Source organism: Carcharhinus amblyrhynchos, chromosome 31, assembly GCF_965287045.1.
Source record: "Carcharhinus amblyrhynchos chromosome 31, sCarAmb.v2.hapA, whole genome shotgun sequence".
NCBI lineage: Eukaryota > Metazoa > Chordata > Chondrichthyes > Carcharhiniformes > Carcharhinidae > Carcharhinus > Carcharhinus amblyrhynchos.
The window spans coordinates 25,268,546-25,294,108 of record NC_137354.1 but is presented as its reverse complement, the minus strand read 5'-3'; the positions used below and the strand labels follow the sequence as shown (position 1 = coordinate 25,294,108).

Sequence of the window (25,563 nt, the reverse complement as noted above, 5' to 3'; positions counted from 1 at the left end):
CACCAAGGCCCTACCCCTATATTTTACTCGCTAATCCCACTAACCTACGCATCTCAGGACACTAAGGGGCAATTTTTTTAGCATGGCCAATCAACCTAACCCGCACATCTTTGGAGTGTGGGAGGAAACGGGATCATAGAACATAGAACATAGAACATTACAGCGCGGAACAGGCCCTTCGGCCCACAATGTTGCGCCGACCAGTCTTATTTTTAAAAAAAAAATTGACCCACTAATCTAAACCAATCCCTTTTCGTCCATAAACCTATCCACCAATCTCTTAAACGCCCCCAAACTAGGTGCATTTACAACTGCAGCAGGCAGGGCATTCCAGTCCCTCACCACCCTCTGGGTAAAGAACCTGCCCCTGACATCCGTCCTATAACTACCCCCCCTTAATTTAAAGCCATGCCCCCTCGTGCTAGTGATCACGCGGAGGAAACCCACGCAGACACGAGGAGAATGTGCAAACTCCACACAGACACAAGCTGGGAATCGAACCCAGGTCCCTGGAGCTGTGAAGCAGCAGTGCTAACCCACTGTGCTACCTGGAGATGATAAGAGGTGTTTTTTCATTCAGAGATGTTGGGCATCTGGAACGTTCTGCCTGAATGGATGGTGAATCAGATTCTGCGAGTGATTTTCAGGGCAGTTGGTCAGCTGTGCTGTGGTGAGGAATTTGCTGGGTGGCAAACAAGAAGCATCGACGTAGGACTAAATACAAGTGCTTTTTGAAAGGGCTAGTCTAGACATGGCAGGCCAAATGTCCTCCTTCTGTGATATGAATGTTGATAGTTTTATCTCTGCGAGTTGGATTTGAGTTTCTTCTCAAACACACCTTGAATTTTTTTTCACCAGGGCGAGCATTGGAAGGTCATCGCTTCACCAACCCTTCAGCCATGGCTTTCCAAGGAGTCTGGAAGGTGTTTAAAAATGACAATTTTGAAGCTTTACTCATCGCCTTGGGTAAGCCGATTTTTGCTGACCTTACAGAGAGCTCAATCTGATGTGTTAATCTGAGGTTAATTGATGGGTAGTTACAGAGTGTCCCCATCTCCATAAGCATTGCTGCATGGGAATTTCCACTCCCAGTTCCAGGCAAACCCACATTGGCAGGTCTCAATTTGAGGCATGTGAGGTCGTAAAGGCAATCTTACAAAGCAATTCCCAGCAGAATTATTTTGCCCTGGGCTGAAAAGATGGTGATAATGAATAATGCTCATGAGATTGGGGCTTTGATTTTAATGCCTACAACAATTATCCATTAACTATATGATGATTCCAATGCAGCCATTTGTCATAGAACTCAGTCCTTAAAATTTACATGATTATTAGATTGACCTGCATTTTGTGAGTGTTCACATGCATAACAGTACTTTATCCATTGAATAAATTTCCCTTCTGCATTCAGAAGTGCTGGGAACATGCTTTAAAAGGGTCATCTGGACATTGTGGTTTGAGTTGCACGTTGATATAAAGTCCAGAGATCCTTTGAGACTTGAAACTAAACAAACGCCAGAATTCTTTGACTGAAGCTCCATTGACGCCTTGGGAAATAAAAGGAACAACAGGTGAGACACCCAGCCAGGCAACTGCAAAGGCAGCATTGTTTTGAGTGGATTTATCTCAGTCGGAGATGTTGGCACAGCTCTGGAGAGAGCTGCTTGCTTTGTTTGATTCTGAATGTTATGAGCAGTGTGGGTGAGAACTGTACACAAAAGTTAAGTGGGTAAGAGACCAGTCAATTTCTGAACCTCAAATCCAAAACCTCAAATAATCAATTGCAAATATCGCTGCTCCCATAAAACTTGAGGAGTTTTATTGTTCTGTTGTTGAATCCACTGTACAATTGTTGACGTGGCATTGTGGCACAGTGGTTAGCACCACTGCCTCATAGCACCAGGGACCCAGGTTCAATTAGGTGACTGTGTAGAGTCTGCATGTTCTCCCTGTGTCTGTGTGGGTTTCCTCTGGGTGCTCTGGTTTCCTCCCACAGATGTGGGTATGCCGGCGTTGGACTGGCGTAAACACAGTAAAAAGTCTGACAACACCAGGTTTTAGTCCAACCTATTTATTTGATAATATACTCACTAGCTTTCGGGGTTACCCCCTTCGTCAGGTGAATGGAGAGTTCTGGCCTCAGACAGAGCATATAAAGCACAGACAGTTTAGAGATTACTGATTAAAATGCGAATCCTTACACCTAACCTGCTGTTCAAGACCTGAAGTGGCTGATAATGTGAGTGGAAGGAGCACTGATCACAGTTTAAAGAGATTTAAACTCCCACAGATGTGGGAGTTTAAACTGTGATCAGTGCTCCTTCCACTCACATTATCAGCCACTTCAGGTCTTGAACAGCAGGTTAGGTGTAAGGATTCGCATTTTAATCAGTAATCTCTAAACTGTCTGTGCTTTATATGCTCTGTCTGAGGCCAGAACTCTCCATTCACCTGACGAAGGGGGTAACCCCGAAAGCTAGTGAGTATATTATCAAATAAATAGGTTGGACTAAAACCTGGTGTTGTCAGACTTTTTACTGTGTTCCTCCCACAGTCCAGAGATATAGAGGTTAGGTGGATTAGCCAAGCTAAATTGTCCCTTAGCATCCTGAGATGTGTAGACTGGGGGTAAATACATGGGGTTTTGATGATAGGGCCTGGGTGGGATGCTCTGTTGGAGAATCAGTGCAGACACAATGGGTTGAATAGCTTCCTTCTGCATTGTCAGGATTCTACGATACTATGAATCGGAAATCAACCTGATTTCCAGGTTTGGGCAATCTGTGCTACATTTAAGCTTAAAGCTTCTGAAGACAGAACAAATTTCAAACTAAAATCCTCATTTTGGACAAATAAAGCTTCTAAAATGTGAACAGCAGATCAAGCACTGACAAAACTCTACGATACAAGATCCAAATATTCAAAATTAAATATTCAAGGAATACATTGCTAAACTTGGAGCTTCAGATTCAATCCTTGTTAAATGTAATCTTCATAAACAATTAATTCAGCTGAAAAATCAGTGGTGCCACCGTGGAAATGTTTTTCTCATTGCAGTGCGCCGTATTACTGAACTGGTCAGGAACCACTGCTCGAATCGATGGGAACAGCTTCTGTTTGATTAGGTCCAACGTTGGCAATCCAGGCGCGGGTTTTATCCAAAATACTGAGTGGAATGAGCTGTGATCTGAGTCCAGACGCAACTGCCGCATGTGGATAACCTTCCTCTGTCATTCATAGTTTGTGTTCACCTTTTCCAGGTGTACCTGAGACACAAAGGAAGATGGTAATGGAAGACAACCTGGAAATGGACATAAAGCAGGAAGGAAACAAATTCACCATTCTTGAGACAAGTTGCTTTGGTACCAAGACGTCCGAATGGTTTTTGGACGAGGAATTTGAAAATACTTTAGCCAATGGGAGTCGGGTGAAGGTATTACATTATTTCTTACCTGCTTCTCCAGTCCCTTCCCTTACGCTGCCCTGATTGGTCACCTTTGATCCATTGATGGCCACCCGTCCACGCTTCATAATAATTATTAACATTGTAATAATGGACTTTGTTATAAATCTTGGTGAGACTCCAGGATGTAACAGGAGGTAATGCGGTTCGAGAGCAATAACACTTCCTTTAAAGTAAATAAAGATTGAGATTCCAGCTTTTAGAATAAAGCCACAAAATTCCATGGCTTTTCAACAAACAAAAATAAACTTTATTATAAGAACATAAGAACATAAGAAATAGGAGCAGGAGTCGGCCATCCAGCCCTTCGAGCCTGCCCCGCCATTCAATAAGATCATGGCTGATCTGTCGTAGCTCAGTTCCACATTCCCGCCCTCTCCCCATCACCCTTAATCCCCTCTCTTATCAAAAACCCATCAACCCGCGTCTTAAAAATATTTAGCGAGGTAGCCTCCACCACTTCAACGGGCAGAGAATTCCAGAGATTCACCACCCTTTGAGTGAAGAAGTTCCTCCTCAACTCCGTTCTAAACCGCCCCCCTTTTATCTTGAGGCTGTGCCCCCTAGTCCTACTGTCTTTTTTGAGCGGGAAGAGTCTCTCCACCTCTATCCTATCCATCCCATTCATCATCTTATATGTCTCAATGAGATCTCCCCTCATTCTTCTAAACTCTAACGAGTACAAGCCTAGTTTATTCAGCCTCTCCTCATAGCTCAACCTCCTCAACTCCGGTATCAGCCTAGTAAACCTCCTCTGCACTCCCTCCAAGGCCAAAATATCTTTGCGCAGGTGCGGCGCCCAAAACTGCACACAGTACTCCAGCTGCGGCCTCACCAATGCCCTATACAGCTGCAGCAAGACCTCCCTACTTTTATATTCAATCCCCCTCGCTATGAAGGCCAGCATCCCATTCGCCTTCCTGACCACCTGCTGCACCTGCAAGCTGGGTTTTTGCGACTCATGCACAAGGACCCCGAGGTCCCTCTGCACCGTCGCCTGCTGCAGTTTTTCGCCCCGTAAGTTATAGTCCTTCCTACCATTCTTCCTACCAAAGTGGACCACGTCACACTTGCCAACATTAAATTCCATTTGCCATTTCCTGGCCCATTTGCCCAGCCTATCTAGATCCTTCTGCAGACTCTCCACACCCTCCGCACAATTTGCCGTTCCCCAAATCTTGGTGTCATCAGCAAATTTCGACACCCTACACTCGGTTCCCTCCTCCAGATCATCTATATAAATGGTAAAAAGCTGAGGCCCCAGCACCGACCCCTGGGGCACTCCACTAGTCACCATCCGCCAATCCGAATAGCACCCGTTGACCCCCACTCTTTGCCTCCTATTTGACAACCAATCCTCTATCCACACTAACACCCTACCCCCAACTCCATGTCCCTCGAACTTCTGCAATAACCTTTTGTGAGGCACTTTGTCAAACGTCTTCTGAAAATCTAGAAAGACCACATCCACCGGCTCTCCTCTATCCACCACCCTAGACACATCCTCATAGAACTCCAGTAAATTTGTCAGACACGACTTCCCTTTAATGAAACCGTGCTGCGTCTGCTCTACCAAACAATTCCCCTCAAGATGCCTCGCAATTTCCTCCTTAATGACAGATTCTAACATTTTACCTACCACAGACGTTAAACTAACCGGCCTATAATTCCCCGCCTTTTGCCTGGCACCCTTCTTAAACAACGGCGTAACATTAGCCGTTTTCCAATCATCCGGCACTTCCCCGGAATCCAGCGACGTCTGGAAAATAGCCACCAAGGCATCCACTATCACCTCCGCCATTTCTTTCAGAACCCTCGGGTGCATTCCATCCGGTCCTGGGGACTTGTCCAAAACCAGCCCCTCCAGTCTGTCGAGCACCACCTCTCTAGTAACAGTAATGTCGTTAAGACCCTCCAGTCCTACCACCTTTCCATCGCTAACACCCGGCAAATTATTCACGTCCTCCTCCGTGAAGACAGAAACAAAAAAGTTATTCAATACCTTAGCCATATCCTCATCCCCTACCACTAGGTCCCCTTTCTCATCCTCTAAAGGACCAACGTTCACCCTAGCCAGCCTCTTCCTTTTTATATATTTGTAAAAACTCTTGCTATCCTTTTTTATATTAAGTGCTAGCCCAGCTTCATAGTTTCTCCTACCCTTCTTTATCAACTTCTTTGTCAATCTTTGTTGACATTTAAACCTCTCCCAATCCTCTTCTCGCCCACTACTCTTAGCTACTCTAAATTCCTCCGCTTTTAATTTAACACTTTCCTTCACCTCCTTCGTTATCCACGGCTTATTACCTCTCTTCCTACTATCCTTTTTGACCATCGGAATAAATTTCCGCTGAGCACCAAGAAAGATCTCCTTAAAGATCCTCCACTGCTCCTCAACAGACCCTCCCTCCAACGCGCTCCCCCAGTCCACATTCGCCAATTCTTCTCTCATCCTACCGTACTCCCCTCTATTCAAACAGAGGACGCGTGTCCGGGAACCCACTTTCTCCTCCTCCATCTGCACCAGAAACTCCACCATACAATGGTCACTCTCCCCAAGAGGATCCTTCACCACAAGGTCCCTAATTCTACCCGCCTCATTACATAGCACCAGATCCAAGATAGCTCGCTCCCTCGTCGGCTCCAACACACACTGTTCGAGGAAACTATCCCGGCAGCATTCCAAGAACTCTTCCTCGAGCCCCCCGCGTCCAACATGGGTCGACCAATCTATATGTAGATTGAAATCCCCCATAACTACGGCCGTCCCATTCCTGCACGCCGCACTTATTTGCGCGTTAACAGCCCGCCCCACCTCCAGATCATTATTCGGGGGCCTATAGACGACACCCACCAGCGTCTTCCCCCCTTTGCTGTTCCTAATCTCCACCCACAACGATTCCACCCTCTGCTCCTTGGCTCCAATATCATCCCTTGCTACCACCGTGATGCTATCCTTAATCAGCAGAGCTACGCCCCCCCCTTTTCCCTCCCGCCTATCCTTCCTAAACACTTGATAGCCCTGTACATTCATCTCCCAGTCCCTGTCACCCTGCAGCCACGTCTCTGTAATGGCCACCAGATCGTATCCATTTGTGCTGATCTGCGCCACCAGCTCATCCACTTTATTCCGAATGCTTCGTGCATTCAGATAAAGCGCCTTCATCCCAGCCTTCACCTGGACCCTATTTGCCGTAACGCAACCAACCATACTCATGCCCCCTACTCCCTCTATTATTGGGACATTATTATACAAGTTCAGAAAGAGAAAACAATTTACAAATATATCTTGCACTCTAATATTCAGGGTAAGTACAAGGTACACATGAATTACAGATGAACTGTCATTGAACAGCCCACACTGCAGAGTAAATGACTCTGCAACCAAAACAGAGTCCATGGATTTTTCGAGCACCCACTCAACACCAAGTCAAACAGCCTGATTGAAACTCTGTCTCATGAGGGATTTCCAGCTTCCCCTTTAAAGATCCGTGGAATTGTCCCCAAAAGTCACTCTCACTTAGACAGCTTTAACAATGGCCCACTTTGCAGGGTTTCATAGTAACATAGAAAAACTACAGTACAAACAGGCCCTTCAGCCCACAAGTAGCGCCAAACATGTCCCTACCTACTAGGCTTACTTATAACCCTCTAGAACATAGAACAATCTAATGACCCTCTAACCTAAACTATTCTACTAAGGATTGGCTGGTGGAACGCTACATTGATGGTCGATAAAACTCAATATAGATCAGTGAGTGGGGATACATTCGAGTCGGACAAATAAGAGACAATACAAATGATGCAATTTTACAAAGGTCACAAGAAGAGAGGAACCTGGGGGTTTTGTGCATGAATTACTAAAGGTACCAGGACAGGTGGACAAAGATTAGAAAGTATCTGTAATCCTGGGCTTCAGAAACATAGAATATAAAAGCCAACTGGTTCTGCTGACCCTACTAAAACTTCAGCTCGGCTCCAAGTGCGTGGTGGTGTCTGGTTCTGAAAACCACATAGACACAGAAACATAGAGTCTAGAAGCAGGAGTAGACCAATCGGCCCCTCGAGCACCTGCTCCGCCATTCACTCTGATCATGGCTGATCATCAGATTCAATACCCAGATCCCCCCTTTCCCCCCCATATCTCTGACCCCTTTAGCCCCAAGAGCGATATCTAATTTCACACAACATTTTGGCCTCAGCTACTTTCTGTGGGAGTGAATTCCACACATTCCCCACCCTCTGGGTGAAGAAATTTCTCCTCACCTCAGTTCTAAGAGATTTACCCCTTACCCTCAAACTATCCGCCCTAGTTCCGGACTCCCCCACAACTGGGAACATTCTTTCTAAATCCACCCTGTCTAACCTTGAATTTTATACGTTTCTGTGAGGTCCCCTCTCACTTTCCAATTCATAGTATCATTCACTTCGAAACTCCAGTGAAAGGATGTGAAGATGTTGAAGAGGATGTTGAGGACATTTACCGTATCAGTTCCAGGGGTGAGGAATGTGGGGAGACTGGACAATCTGGGACTGTTCACCTTCAAGCAGACAAGGAGCAGAGTAGATTTGACTGAGGTATTCACATCGATGAAGGGTTCAGACAGAGGAAATAAAGAGAAACTGTTTCCAGGGGCTGAGAAGTCAATAGTGAGATCAAACAGACTGAAGACAAATGGCAAAAGGGCCAGAGAAAGTAAGGGGAAAAATATTCTCACTCACAGCCCGATACAGAATGGATACAGAATCAACCAAAGCCTTCAGTGGGGAATTAGATGGAGAAAGATTGAGAAAGAATGGGTGGGTTATCTGGTGAGGAAATGTTGGACCGGCTGGTATTCACTAGAGTTTAGAAGACTAAGAAGCGACTTGATTGAAACATGCACAATCCTGAGGGATGTTGACGAGGTGGATGTGGAGAGGCTGTTTCCTCTTATGGGAGAATCTAGAACTAGGGGTCACTGTACAAAAATAAAGGGTCACTATTTAAGACAGATTTGAGGAGAATTATTTTCTCTGGGAGGGTGGTGAGTCTCTGTAACTCTCTTCCTCGAAAGGCAATGGAAGCTGAGACGGAATATTTTTAAGGCAGAGCTGGATAGATTCTTCATAAACAAAAGGTTTATTGGGGGTCAGTGGGAATGTGGGGTTGAGGTTACAATCAGATCAGCCGGTGAACGTTGGAGCAGGTTCTGGGGGCTGAGTGGTCCACCCTTGCCCCTAGTGTATTATGTTCGAATGCAAAGCAGGGTTATGGGAAAAGAGTAGGGGGGTGGGATTAATGGGATCGCTCTTTGAAAGTGTCAGCATAGACTTACTGCCTGGGCTGAATGGCCTCCGTGTGTGCTGTTCTATTCCATTATTCTACGCTCCTCTCTGTACTGTGAGTATTGGCAGGTTGGTATCTGGCGTGGCATCACGGTCAAGTACACCTTGGTTCTCACATGTACTTACCATAGAACTCCTACAGTGCAGAAAGAGGCCATTCAGCCTTTGCACCACCCAGGCCCAATATTCATAACTCTACTTATTTACTAAGAACAAAGAACAAAAACAGTCCGGGAAACAGGCCCTTCGGCCCAACGAGCCTGCGCCGCCATCTCAACACCACCAGTCCCCCTCTCCACCCACGACCCCTGTCTAATGTTTTATGGCCATCCAGATTGAGGGAAACTGATTTAGGGACAATTTATTACTGCCAATCAGCCTAACAGCACATCTTTGGGGTGTGGGAGGAAACCGGAGCACCCGGAGAAAACCCACACAAGCACGGGGAGAATGTGCAAACTCCCACAGACACCGGCCCAAATCCATGTGTCTGCACAGCAATCAGTGATAGTCACTGAGCTGTCGTCTGGCCCAGTATCTGGTCCAGTTTAGGCACACACTAACGACATGAAGCACTAGGCCAATCTCGAACAACCAAGAGCAGCCCCAGTACGACCCATCGCGTGTATGCCCCTCGGTGGACACGAGGTGGACTGACTTAAAACCTGTGAATTAACCCCCTGACACTAATGGGAAATTTTAGCATGGCCAATCCACCTAACCCACACATCTTTGGAGTGCAGGAGGAAACCGGAGCACCCGGAGGAAACCCACGTAGACACGGGGAGAACGTGCAAACTCCGCACAGGCAGGGACTCGGGGCAGGAATTGAACCCAGGACCCTAGTGCCGCCCACATGCCACCTCCACCTTCCAGTCTGGATTCCTGGCTGATTCCTCCCCTTCTCAAACCCAATGTATCGAGGCTGTTTTTGCAGCCTGGCAGGTACCCAGCAGAGATTAGTCAATTCAGCACAGACCCAGTGCGGTTCAGCACTGACCCAGTGCAGTTCAGCACAGACCCAGTGCAGTTCAGCACAGACCCAGTGCAGTTCAGCACTGACCCAGTGCAGTTCAGCACAGACCCAGCGCAGTTCAGCACTGACCCAGTGCAGTTCAGCACAGACCCAGTGCAGTTCAGCACAGACCCAGTGCAGTTCAGCACAGACCCAGCGCAGTTCAGCACTGACCCAGTGCAGTTCAGCACAGACCCAGTGCAGTTCAGCACAGACCCAGTGCGGTTCAGCACAGACCCAGCGCAGTTCAGCACAGACCCAGTGCGGTTCAGCACTGACCCAGTGCGGTTCAGCACAGACCCAGCGCAGTTCAGCACAGACCCAGCGCTGTTCAGCACTGACCCAGTGCGGTTCAGCACTGACCCAGCGCAGTTCAGCACTGACCCAGTGCGGTTCAGCACTGACCCAGTGCGGTTCAGCACAGGCCCAGTGCGGTTCAGCACAGACCCAGTGCAGTTCAGCACTGACCCAGCGCAGTTCAGCACTGACCCAGCGCAGTTCAGCACAGACCCAGTGCAGTTCAGCACTGACCCAGCGCAGTTCAGCACAGACCCAGCGCAGTTCAGCACTGACCCAGTGCAGTTCAGCACAGACCCAGTGCAGTTCAGCACTGACCCAGTGCAGTACAGACCCAGCGCAGTTCAGCACTGACCCAGCGCAGTTCAGCACTGACCCAGTGCAGTACAGACCCAGCGCAGTTCAGCACTGACCCAGCGCAGTTCAGCACTGACCCAGTGCAGTTCAGCACTGGCCCAGTGCAGTTCAGCACAGACCCAGCGCAGTTCAGCACAGACCCAGCGCAGTTCAGCACTGACCCAGTGCAGTTCAGCACAGATCCAGTGCAGTTCAGCACTGACCCAGCGCAGTTCAGCACTGACCCAGTGCAGTTCAGCACTGACCCAGCGCAGTTCAGCACATTATCAGAAAGATGTGGGAGTTTTGGAGAGAGTGCAAAGGAGGTCCAGGGGGCACAGCCTCAAGGTAAAGGGGGGGCGGTTTAGATCGGAGTTGAGGAAGAACTTCTTCACTCAAAGGGTGGTGAATCTCTGGAATTCTCTGCCCGTTGAAGTGGTGGAGGCTGCCTCGCTAAATATATTTAAGACGCGGGTTGATGGGTTTTTGATGAGAGAGGGGATTAAGGGTTATGGGGAGAGGGCAGGAATGTGGAACTGAGCCACGACAGATCAGCCATGATCTTATTGAATGGCGGGGCAGGCTCGAAGGGCTGGATGGCCTAATCCTGCTCCTATTTCTTATGTTCTTATGTTCTTATGTTGCCTGGTCTCAAGGGTGTTGACAATGAGGCGAGGATGAATAAACTAGGATTGTTTTCACTGGAAAAACAGAGACTGAGGGGAGACCTGGTAGAGGTCTACAAAATGATGAAGGGCAGAGAGGGGATGGATAGTCAGAGGCTTTTCCCCAGGGTGAAAGTGCCAACTACAAGGGGGCACAGATTCAGGGTGAGAGGGGGAAAGGTTAAGGGAGATGTACGGTGGGGGGGGCGGTAGTTTTTCACGCAGAGAGTGGTGGGTGCCTGGAACGCGCTGCCAGAGGAGGTGGTGAAAGAAGGACACATCAGCAACATTTCAGAGGCATCGGAATGGATACATAAATAGGGAGGGAATAGAGGGATGAGGAATGAATGCTAACATGGGATTTGGTGTAAAGAGGGAGGAGGTGCTGATTTTTATATTTTTTTTAATTCTCGTGTAACTAGTCAGTGCCCAGAAACACTAATTGGGTGAGTTGTAAGGGGGAAAGTTGAAAGGAGGTGTGAGGGGCAAATGTCTTATACAGAGAGTGGTCAGTATCTGGAACGCGATGCCAGGGTGGTGCTGCAGGCAGATACAATAGGGGCATTTGAGGGGTTTTTAGCTCAGCAGATGAATATGTAAGGAAGAGGGGGATATGGCCCAAGGGCAGAGGGGAAGGGATTAGTTTAACTTGGCATCATGTTCAGCACAGCATCGTGGGACCTGTCCTGGTGCTGCACTGTTCTACGTTTTATTGTAATTTAAATCGGCACTGGGTGGATATTAGTATTGCATTAAATATATCATTTAACCAGTTAAACTGCTTAATATAACCACAGCTAACAGTTGTGGGGGGTGGGGGGAGGGCGGAGTTATCTAGACACTTTGTTCCAGGAAATAGTCACATCCCCGAGGCTAGGTACTTAGAATTTTGTCTGTGGTCAGAGACAGGAGGGCGTCACTCTCAGGAGAAGCAGCTATTGTAATATTCTGAACGTTAACAGCAAATCTCTATAAATATTTGTAGCTATTTACAAATATACAGCAAATAGTCTCGGGAAAGAGCTGGATGTGATCCAGGGCGATGCAGGAGACCTGCTGAGTCGAGGTAAAGTTCGGATTGTGCAGTGTACTCTCAAAGCCTGGGAAGTTTGACAAACAGAATTCTCACAGGGAAAATAACATGTTTGGAGCAAGCCCTCCAGCAGAGGACAGTACTGGATTAAAAAAAAACCCAGTAACTCTGAAGCTAAGCAAATGTTTTCAAAACCATCAGAAAGCCACCTGAATGGTGTTAAAAAGAGAAAGGAGTGAAGGCTGGGATTCTCCCAGAAAAGTGCTGAGTGCGAATAAAAACAGGAGTAACTCCACCGGTTGTTTTAGTGAGATTTTCAGAATGAATCTCCCACACTTGGAAAGCTGCAGAGTGCCTCGGAGATTCATACTGGTAATCAGGTAATCATACTGGTAATTCATTCTGGTAATCAGTGCCTCGGAGATTCATACTGGTAATCAGGGAGTGGAGCCTATTCCCACTGGAGAGGCCAGCAGCATAGCGCTGAGTGAGCCATTGCGCACGCGCTGATCTCTCAGCACTGAGGCTGGTTCATGAGCAATAGCCCTGCACAGGCAACCTCCCGATCACCGTCCAGCTCGATCGCTGACCAAGTCCACAACCCCCCAATATCACTGCCCCTCTGACCCCTCCCACGCCCCGATCACTGGCCTTCTGGATATCTCTGGGCTAGCCCCGATGACCCACCCCCAGCACCCCCCTCACCCCACCCCAGTGGCAAACCCCAATCAGCTCCTTCCCCCCCCCCCGCCGTGTGATCCCAATTGCAGAGGGGCAGCTAGACACTCCCACCCCCACCAATAGGTCCTGCCCTCAATAGGCCCCACCCCCAATAGGCCCCACCCCCAATAGGCCCCACCCCCCAAAAGGCCCACCCCTTGGCACTGCCTGGCACTCAGTGGGGCATTGCCACTTTGCCCCTTGGGCAGTGCCAGGGGACCAGGCTGGCACTGCCAGGCTGGCAATGGCCAGGAGGAACCCCCCCCCCCCCCCCGCCCTTACGCTTGATCTCCTGGGGACCTCCATGGCCCCCCCCCCCTTCACTCCAGCGATGTCAGGCTGCCAGCTCCCTGCCGTAAACCCCACTGGAGTGAGCCACTCCTGGCAGTGGGGGAGAGGCTAGCGGCCTCGGAGACCTCAGTCCCAGGCTCTCTAATGAAAATTAAGTACAGATTTCAAGATATGAACCAGCTCCACGCTGATTCCGTTCCCTGGAGTAGCACCCAGCAAAACGGCCTCCACTGATCTTTCCCAGGCCCCTTGGTCTGCTAGAACAGCTGTGAGAATTACCCCTGACATTTGAGAATAAACTAGTCAGTATATTAAAACAGATTGTACGAGCTTTTATAGTGTATAAAAAGGAGGAGAGTAGCTGGAGTTCATGCTGAGACAGGAGAAATGATAACAAAGAACAAAGAACAAAAACAGACCGGGAAACAGGCCCTTTGGCCCAACGAGCCCGCGCCGCCATCTCAACACCACCAGTCCCCCTCTCCACCCACGACCCCTGTCTAATGTTTTATGGCCATCCAGATTGAGGGAATCTGATTTAGGGACAATTTATTCCTGCCAATCAGCCTAACAGCACATCTTTGGGGTGTGGGAGGAAACCGGAGCACCCGGAGAAAACCCACGCAAGCACGGGGAGAACGCGCAAACTCCCGCATAACGGGGAATGAGGAAATGGCATCATCATCATCCAACAAATGTTTTTTGTCTTGTCATCACAGCAGAAAACACAAGTTCCAGACCAGAAACAGAGTAAGCTAGGAGTGAATAAGAGTGAGGCAATTAAAGTAATTAATATCAGCAGTGAGGGGTGGCACGGTGGCACAGTGGTTAGCACTGCTGCCTCACAGTGTGAGGAACCCAGATTCAACTCCACACTGTCTGTGTGGAGTTTGCACATTCTCCCCATGTCTTCATGGGTTTCCTCTGGGTGTTCCAATTTACTCCCATAGTCCAAAAGATGTGCTGGTTAGGGTGCATTGGCCGTGCTAAATTCTCCCTCAGTGTACCCGAACAGGTGCTGGAGTGTGGCTACTAGGGGATTTTCACAGTAACTTCATTGCTGTGTTAATGTAAGTCTACTTGTGACATGAGTAAATAAACTTAATGGCAAAACTAAATGGACTAAAATCTGACAAATCCCCAGGTCCTGATCTCCTCCGTCCGCAGAACATAAACGAGAAAGCAGCAAAAATAGTGGGTGTACAGTCAACGTTTTCCAAAATCAGCCGGATTGTGGAATAGTTCCAGCAGATTGAAAGATAATAAATGTTATAGAACATAGAACATAGAACATTACAGCGCGGAACAGGCCCTTCGGCCCACAATGTTGCGCCGACCAGTCTTATTTTTAAAAAAAAACTAAACCTCTAATCATCTTATATGTTTCTATTAGATCCCCTCTTAGCCGCCTTCTTTCCAGTGAAAACAACCCCAAATCCCTCAGTCTCTCCTCATAGGACCTCCCCTGCATACCAGGCAACATCCTGGTAAACCTCCTCTGCACCCTCTCCAAAGCCTCCACATCCTTCCTGTAATGTGGGGACCAGAACTGCACACAGTACTCCAAGTGCGGACGCACCAGAGTTGTGTACAGTTGCAACATGACGCTGCGACTCCTAAATTCAATCCCCCTACCAATAAATAAATGTTATTGGAGAAAGAGTGAAAGAGGAAATGTCAGGCCCATTAGCCTGGCATCAGTCATTAGGACTGAATTCTATTCTGCACAAATCTCAGTATGATTACAACAAGACAAACTGAAATTCTGTTTGGCAAATGTATTTGAGTTTTTTTGAGAATGTAGCTCGTAGGGTGGTGAAGGGTAACTGGCAGATATTGTATATTTGGATTTTGCAGAGGCATTCAATAAGGTGCCACATAAAATGTGGATACGTAAGATAAGGGCTCATGGAGTGGGGGTAATGTATTAGTCTATATAAAGGATTGAACAAAGAACAGCACAGGAACAGGCACTTCAGCTCACCAAGTCTGTGCTGACACATGACCTCTTTCTAAACTAATGCCCTTTTGCCTCTACCCAGTCCGTACCCCCCTATCCCCTGCCTATTCATATATCCGTCAAGATGCCTCTTAGACGTTGCTATTGTATCTGTTTCTCCCACCTCCTCCGACAGCGCATTGCAGACACTTACCACCCTCTGTGTAAAAACTTGCCTCTCACGTCTCCTTTAAACTTCCCCCCTTTTACCTTAAACTTATATCTCCTAGTAATTGATGTTTCTACACTGGGAAAAAGCCTCTAAATGTCAGTGGACAGGAAGCAGAGAGTAGTTATCAGTAAAGTGAGAGCAGTGGACTGGCACAATGATCTTTACTGAGGCCTCGGCTATTTACCATCTATATTAATGACTTAGATAAAGAGTCAGAGAGTAGTGTATCTAGGCTTTTATTAATACAAAGCTGGGTGGGAATGCCAGCTATGAGGAGGATACCGAGAGGCTGTGAAGAAATAAAGGCAGATGAAGTGACTAGGCACTGAGGGAGGGATAAGACCCTTGTCAGACCCCTCTTGGAGTACTGTGCGCAGTTCTGGTCGCCTCACTACAGGAAGGATGTGGAAGCTATTGAGAGGGTGCAGAGGAGATTTACAAGGATGTTGCCTGGATTGGGAGGCATGCCTTATGAAGATAGGTTGAGGGAGCTCGGTCTCTTCTCCCTGGAGAGACGAAGGTTGAGAGGCGACCTGTTAGAGGGTTATAAAATGTTGAGAGGAATAGATAGGGTGGATTCTCAGAGGCTATTTCCCAGGGCTGAAATGGTCGCTACGAGAGGACACAGGTTTAAGGTGCTGGGGAGCAGGTACAGAGGAGATGTCAGGGGTAAGTTTTTCACTCAGAGGGTGGTGAGTGAATGGAATCGGCTGCCGTCAGTGGTGGTGGAGGCGAACTCGCTGGGGTCTTTTAAAAGACTTCTGGATGAGTATATGGGATTTAATGGGATTGGGGGTTATAGATAGGTCTATGGCTTAGTAGGTATAGAAGTGATTGGCGCAACTTGTGGGCCGAAGGGCCTGTTTGTGCTGTAGTGTTCTATGTTCTATGTTCTATGTGTGGGGAAGAGAGATTATTTATTTTGGTGCGGGGGGAAGGATGTAATTGCATTGGAGGCAATTATAGTTCAATAGACTGGTCCATGGCTTGGGAGGACTGAATATTCTATATAAGATTCTGAAGGAGCGTGACAGAGTGGATACTGAGCTTGTCTGAAGCGAAACAATTTGGTAAAAGGGCACCGTGGGAGCTACCAAGATCTGTATCCAAGGCTCCTAGGCACTTTAGAATAATTCCTTCTTTTTCCTTTTCAGGGAAAGTTTAGTTTGACTGCAATGAATCGCTTAGAGGGACATTTTAAAATACTGTCCGATGGAAAAGAATTCATCACAATCCGAGAAATTCAAGGTGATACCTTGGTGCAGGTGAGAAACAGACAGAGAGAAAGAGGCACAGAGTCCGTCAGGACCAGGACAGGCACAGACTGGGATAGGGAGATAGAGAGGGATAGACACAGACTGGGATAGGGAGATAGAGATGGACAGACACACACTGGGATAGGGGGATAGAGAGGGACAGACACAGACTGGGATAGAGGAATAGAGAGGGATAGACACAGACTGGGATAGGGGGATAGAGAGGGATAGACACAGACTGGGATAGAGAGATAGAGAGGGACAGACACATACTGGGATAGAGAGATAGAGAGGGATAGACACAGACTGGGATAGGGGGATAGAGAGGGATAGACACAGACTGGGATAGAGGGATAGAGAGGGACAGACACAGACTGGGATAGAGGAATAGAGAGGGACAGACACAGACTGGGATAGAGAGATAGAGAGGGACAGACACAGACTGGGATAGAGAGATAGAGAGGGACAGACACAGACTGGGATAGGGGAATAGAGAGGGATAGACACAGACTGGGATAGAGGGATAGAGAGGGATAGACACAGACTGGGATAGAGGAATAGAGAGGGATAGACACAGACTGGGATAGGGGAATAGAGAGGGATAGACACAGACTGGGATAGGGGAATAGAGAGGGATAGACACAGACTGGAATAGGGGGATAGAGAGGGATAGACACAGACTGGGATAGAGGAATAGAGAGGGACAGACACAGACTGGGATAGGGGAATAGAGAGGGATAGACACAGACTGGGATAGGGGGATAGAGAGGGATAGACACAGACTGGGATAGAGAGATAGAGAGGGATAGACACAGACTGGGATAGGGGGATAGAGAGGGATAGACACAGACTGGGATAGGGGGATAGAGAGGGATAGACACAGACTGGGATAGGGGAATAGAGAGGGATAGACACAGACTGGGATAGGGGGATAGAGAGGGATAGACACAGACTGGGATAGGGGAATAGAGAGGGATAGACACAGACTGGGATAGGGAGATAGAGAGGGATAGACACAGACTGGGATAGGGGGATAGAGAGGGATAGACACAGACTGGGATAGGGGGATAGAGAGGGATAGACACAGACTGGGATAGAGAGATAGAGAGGGACAGACACAGACTGGGATAGAGGGATAGAGAGGGATAGACACAGACTGGGATAGAGGAATAGAGAGGGATAGACACAGACTGGGATAGGGGAATAGAGAGGGATAGACACAGACTGGGATAGGGGGATAGAGAGGGATAGACACAGACTGGGATAGGGGGATAGAGAGGGATAGACACACACTGGGATAGAGGAATAGAGAGGGACAGACACAGACTGGGATAGAGGAATAGAGAGGGATAGACACAGACTGGGATAGGGGAATAGAGAGGGATAGACACAGACTGGGATAGGGGGATAGAGAGGGATAGACACAGACTGGGATAGGGGGATAGAGAGGGATAGACACACACTGGGATAGAGGAATAGAGAGGGACAGACACAGACTGGGATAGAGGAATAGAGAGGGATAGACACAGACTGGGATAGGGGGATAGAGAGGGATAGACACAGACTGGGATAGAGGAATAGAGAGGGATAGACACAGACTGGGATAGGGGAATAGAGAGGGATAGACACAGACTGGGATAGGGGGATAGAGAGGGATAGACACAGACTGGGATAGAGGGATAGAGAGGGATAGACACAGACTGGGATAGAGGAATAGAGAGGGATAGACACAGACTGGGATAGAGAGATAGAGAGGGACAGACACAGACTGGGATAGGGGGATAGAGAGGGATAGACACAGACTGGGATAGGGGGATAGAGAGGGATAGACACAGACTGGGATAGGGGAATAGAGAGGGATAGACACAGACTGGGATAGGGGGATAGAGAGGGATAGACACAGACTGGGATAGAGAGATAGAGAGGGATAGACACAGACTGGGATAGAGAGATAGAGAGGGATAGACACAGACTGGGATAGAGAGATAGAGAGGGATAGACACAGACTGGGATAGGGGGATAGAGAGGGATAGACACAGACTGGGATAGGGGGATAGAGAGGGATAGACACAGACTGGGATAGAGAGATAGAGAGGGATAGACACAGACTGGGATAGGGGGATAGAGAGGGATAGACACAGACTGGGATAGGGGAATAGAGAGGGATAGACACAGACTGGGATAGGGGGATAGAGAGGGACAGACACAGACTGGGATAGGGGGATAGAGAGGGACAGACACAGACTGGGATAGAGAGATAGAGAGGGACAGACACAGACTGGGATAGGGAGATAGAGAGGGACAGACACAGACTGGGATAGAGAGATAGAGAGGGACAGACACAGACTGGGATAGGGGGATAGAGAGGGACAGACACAGACTGGGATAGAGAGATAGAGAGGGACAGACACAGACTGGGATAGGGGGATAGAGAGGGATAGACACAGACTGGGATAGGGGGATAGAGAGGGACAGACACAGACTGGGATAGGGGGATAGAGAGGGACAGACACAGACTGGGATAGAGGGATAGAGAGGGATAGACACAGACTGGGATAGAGAGATAGAGAGGGATAGACACAGACTGGGATAGAGGGATAGAGAGGGATAGGCACAGACTGGGATAGAGGAATAGAGAGGGATAGACACAGACTGGGATAGAGGGATAGAGAGGGATAGACACAGACTGGGATAGGGAGATAGAGAGGGACAGACACAGACTGGGATAGGGGAATAGAGAGGGATAGACACAGACTGGGATAGGGGGATAGAGAGGGACAGACACAGACTGGGATAGAGGGATAGAGAGGGACAGACACAGACTGGGATAGAGGGATAGAGAGGGATAGACACAGACTGGGATAGAGGGATAGAGAGGGACAGACACAGACTGGGATAGAGGGATAGAGAGGGATAGACACAGACTGGGATAGGGGGATAGAGAGGGATAGACACAGACTGGGATAGAGGGATAGAGAGGGACAGACACAGACTGGGATAGAGGGATAGAGAGGGATAGACACAGACTGGGATAGGGGGATAGAGAGGGATAGACACAGACTGGGATAGAGGGATAGAGAGGGATAGGCACAGACTGGGATAGGGGGATAGAGAGGGATAGACACAGACTGGGATAGAGGAATAGAGAGGGACAGTCACAGACTGGGATAGAGGGATAGAGAGGGACAGACACAGACTGGGATAGAGGGATAGAGAGGGATAGACACAGACTGGGATAGGGGGATAGAGAGGGATAGACACAGACTGGGATAGAGGAATAGAGAGGGATAGACACAGACTGGGATAGAGGGATAGAGAGGGATAGACACAGACTGGGATAGGGGGATAGAGAGGGACAGACACAGACTGGGATAGAGGAATAGAGAGGGATAGACACAGACTGGGATAGAGGGATAGAGAGGGATAGGCACAGACTGGGATAGGGGGATAGAGAGGGATAGACACAGACTGGGATAGAGGAATAGAGAGGGATAGACACAGACTGGGATAGAGGGATAGAGAGGGATAGACACAGACTGGGATAGAGGGATAGAGAGGGATAGACACAGACTGGGATAGGGGGATAGAGAGGGATAGACACAGACTGGGATAGAGAGATAGAGAGGGATAGACACAGACTGGGATAGAGGGATAGAGAGGGATAGGCACAGACTGGGATAGAGGAATAGAGAGGGATAGACACAGACTGGGATAGAGGGATAGAGAGGGATAGACACAGACTGGGATAGGGGGATAGAGAGGGATAGACACAGACTGGGATAGGGGGATAGAGAGGGACAGACACAGACTGGGATAGGGGGATAGAGAGGGATAGACACAGACTGGGATAGGGAGATAGAGAGGGATAGACACAGACTGGGATAGGGGGATAGAGAGGGATAGACACAGACTGGGATAGAGGGATAGAGAGGGATAGACACAGACTGGGATAGGGGGATAGAGAGGGATAGACACAGACTGGGATAGAGAGATAGAGAGGGATAGACACAGACTGGGATAGAGGAATAGAGAGGGATAGACACAGACTGGGATAGAGAGATAGAGAGGGATAGACACAGACTGGGATAGAGGAATAGAGAGGGATAGACACAGACTGGGATAGAGAGATAGAGAGGGATAGACACAGACTGGGATAGGGGGATAGAGAGGGATAGACACAGACTGGGATAGAGAGATAGAGAGGGATAGACACAGACTGGGATAGAGGGATAGAGAGGGACAGACACAGACTGGGATAGAGGGATAGAGAGGGATAGACACAGACTGGGATAGAGAGATAGAGAGGGATAGACACAGACTGGGATAGAGGGATAGAGAGGGACAGACACACACTGGGATAGGGGGATAGAGAGGGATAGACACAGACTGGGATAGAGGGATAGAGAGGGATAGACACAGTCTGGGATAGAGAGATAGAGAGGGATAGACACAGACTGGGATAGAGAGATAGAGAGGGATAGACACAGACTGGGATAGGGGAATAGAGAGGGATAGACACAGACTGGGATAGAGGGATAGAGAGGGATAGACACAGACTGGGATAGAGGGATAGAGAGGGATAGACACAGTCTGGGATAGAGAGATAGAGAGGGATAGACACAGACTGGGATAGAGAGATAGAGAGGGATAGACACAGACTGGGATAGGGGAATAGAGAGGGATAGACACAGACTGGGATAGAGGGATAGAGAGGGATAGACACAGACTGGGATAGAGGGATAGAGAGGGATAGACACAGTCTGGGATAGAGAGATAGAGAGGGATAGACACAGACTGGGATAGAGAGATAGAGAGGGATAGACACAGACTGGGATAGGGGAATAGAGAGGGATAGACACAGACTGGGATAGAGGGATAGAGAGGGATAGACACAGTCTGGGATAGAGAGATAGAGAGGGATAGACACAGACTGGGATAGAGAGATAGAGAGGGATAGACACAGACTGGGATAGAGGGATAGAGAGGGACAGACACACACTGGGATAGGGGGATAGAGAGGGATAGACACAGACTGGGATAGGGGAATAGAGAGGGACAGACACAGACTGGGATAGGGGGATAGAGAGGGATAGACACAGACTGGGATAGGGAGATAGAGAGGGATAGACACAGACTGGGATAGGGGGATAGAGAGGGATAGACACAGACTGGGATAGAGGGATAGAGAGGGATAGACACAGACTGGGATAGGGGGATAGAGAGGGATAGACACAGACTGGGATAGAGGGATAGAGAGGGATAGACACAGACTGGGATAGGGGGATAGAGAGGGATAGACACAGACTGGGATAGAGGGATAGAGAGGGATAGACACAGACTGGGATAGGGGGATAGAGAGGGATAGACACAGACTGGGATAGAGAGATAGAGAGGGACAGACACAGACTGGGATAGGGAGATAGAGAGGGATAGACACAGACTGGGATAGAGGAATAGAGAGGGATAGACACAGACTGGGATAGGGGGATAGAGAGGGACAGACACAGACTGGGATAGGGAGATAGAGAGGGATAGACACAGACTGGGATAGGGGAATAGAGAGGGATAGACACAGACTGGGATAGGGGAATAGAGAGGGATAGACACAGACTGGGATAGAGAGATAGAGAGGGATAGACACAGACTGGGATAGGGGGATAGAGAGGGATAGACACAGACTGGGATAGGGAGATAGAGAGGGACAGACACAGACTGGGATAGGGAGATAGAGAGGGACAGACACAGACTGGGATAGGGGGATAGAGAGGGATAGACACAGACTGGGATAGGGGGATAGAGAGGGATAGACACAGACTGGGATAGAGAGATAGAGAGGGATAGACACAGACTGGGATAGGGAGATAGAGAGGGACAGACACAGACTGGGATAGGGGGATAGAGAGGGATAGACACAGACTGGGATAGGGGGGTAGAGAGGGATAGACACAGACTGGGATAGAGGAATAGAGAGGGATAGACACAGACTGGGATAGGGGGATAGAGAGGGACAGACACAGACTGGGATAGGGAGATAGAGAGGGATAGACACAGACTGGGATAGGGGAATAGAGAGGGATAGACACAGACTGGGATAGAGAGATAGAGAGGGATAGACACAGACTGGGATAGGGGAATAGAGAGGGATAGACACAGACTGGGATAGGGGGATAGAGAGGGATAGACACAGACTGGGATAGAGGAATAGAGAGGGATAGACACAGACTGGGATAGAGAGATAGAGAGGGACAGACACAGACTGGGATAGGGGGATAGAGAGGGATAGACACAGACTGGGATAGGGGGATAGAGAGGGATAGACACAGACTGGGATAGAGGGATAGAGAGGGACAGACACAGACTGGGATAGAGAGATAGAGAGGGACAGACACAGACTGGGATAGGGGGATAGAGAGGGATAGACACACACTGGGATAGAGGGATAGAGAGGGACAGACACAGACTGGGATAGAGAGATAGAGAGGGACAGACACAGACTGGGATAGGGGGATAGAGAGGGATAGACACAGACTGGGATAGGGGGATAGAGAGGGATAGACACAGACTGGGATAGAGAGATAGAGAGGGATAGACACAGACTGGGATAGGGGGATAGAGAGGGATAGACACAGACTGGGATAGAGGGATAGAGAGGGATAGACACAGACTGGGATAGAGGGATAGAGAGGGATAGACACAGACTGGGATAGGGGAATAGAGAGGGACAGACACAGACTGGGATAGAGAGATAGAGAGGGATAGACACAGACTGGGATAGGGGGATAGAGAGGGATAGACACAGACTGGGATAGGGGGATAGAGAGGGATAGACACAGACTGGGATAGGGGGATAGAGAGGGATAGACACAGACTGGGATAGGGGGATAGAGAGGGATAGACACAGACTGGGATAGGGGGATAGAGAGGGATAGACACAGACTGGGATAGGGGGATAGAGAGGGATAGACACAGACTGGGATAGGGGGATAGAGAGGGATAGACACAGACTGGGATAGGGGGATAGAGAGGGATAGACACAGACTGGGATAGGGGGATAGAGAGGGATAGACACAGACTGGGATAGGGGGATAGAGAGGGATAGACACAGACTGGGATAGAGAGATAGAGAGGGATAGACACAGACTGGGATAGGGGGATAGAGAGGGATAGACACAGACTGGGATAGGGGAATAGAGAGGGATAGACACAGACTGGGATAGGGGGATAGAGAGGGATAGGCACAGACTGGGAAAGGGGGATAGAGAGGGATACGCTCACACTGTGGGATCGTAACCCCCAGGAACTACACAGGAGCAACATCCGGGGAATGATGTGATCCCGGGAACTTTGAAAAAGCTCGACGGAATTCCGGTTTAGAAAGTTAGGGGAGAGGCTTTTAGTGTTGGGGACAAGTGCCAGGTAGCAGGATCAGAGGATGAATGAGGGCTCAGTGTGGAGATTGGAGCTGAGGTGCGAGGGAGGCTGAGGGTTCTGGGATACACACTATAGCAGGAAACCCCCAAACAAATTCCATATCCCACTGAATCCCATCCGACAGCTCATTCCGGAGAAATACATTCCATCTAACTCCCCACCCCCGCCCCACACACACAGACACACACACACACAGACACACACACACACACACACAGACACACACACAGACACACACACACACACACACTCACACACAAACAGACACAGACACACACACACACACTTACACGCACACAGACATACACACACACACACACTTACACACACACAGACACACACACACACACACACAGACACACACACAGACACACACACTCACACACAAACAGACACACACACACACACACACTTACACACACACAGACACACACACACACACACTCACACACACACTTACACACGCACACAGACACTTACACAGACATACACACACAGACAGACACACACACACACTTACACACTTACACACACACACACACACACACACTTACACACTTACACACACACACACACTTATACACACACACACACATGCACACACACACACTTACACAGAAACACACACACTTACACAGACACACACACAGACACACACACACAGACACACACACACACACTTACACACTTACACACACACACACACACTTACACACTTACACACACACACACACACTTATACACACACACACACATGCACACACACACACTTACACAGACACACACACAGACACACACACAGACACACACTTACACAGACACACACACACACACACACACACAAACAGACACACACACAACACACACACACACACTTACACACGCACACACACACTTACACAGACACACACACACAGACAGACACACACACACACTTACACACACACACACACACACACTTACACACACACACACACTTATACATACACACACACTTGCACACACACACACTTACACAGACACACACACACACACACACTTACACACACACACCACACACACACACACACACACACACACACAGTGCCCTCCTGCCCCTTAACTCTCACTCCCTTTACTCTGACCGGTTGCTGATCAAATTTCTCCATTAACCTTTTTTGTGGGTAAGCAGGCTGCAGGACGCTATCCACACTTTTATAAAACTGTCTCTGTTCTCTAACTGAATATCCTTTTTCTGAATTTAGACTATTAAGATCGATGGACAAGACACCAAAAGATTCTTTAAGAAACAATAAACCCAGCTGACTGGGGACGAGGGCAAAGATCCAGGCAGATTTCATCTCGAGTTCTAATTGATAGATCTCGATTCGAGCTGTTATATGGAAGTATTACTTGACATGAGTGCTGTTTATAAATAATATTTACTGAGGGAGTTTCCTCTGTAACATACAAGTTTCAGAATGTCTGATCCATCCAAAGTTCCTGAGTCTAAATAGGCTGGATGGACCTCCCACTGAGGCAATAAATACTTACAGCAATAAAGATCAGTGTCATTTC

General features: G+C 48.5%; 1 protein-coding gene across 1 annotated transcript; it reads left to right on the top strand.

Moving 5' to 3' along the window:
* The first annotated feature begins 859 nt into the window (after positions 1-859).
* LOC145360530 (fatty acid-binding protein, intestinal-like) lies at positions 860-25,563 on the top strand. The gene is made up of 4 exons (XM_080215798.1): positions 860-966; positions 3,261-3,433; positions 16,474-16,584; positions 25,251-25,563. The coding sequence occupies exons 1-4, from the start codon at positions 900-902 to the stop codon at positions 25,299-25,301; spliced, it is 402 nt and encodes a 133-aa protein (XP_080071924.1). The 5' UTR covers positions 860-899; the 3' UTR covers positions 25,302-25,563.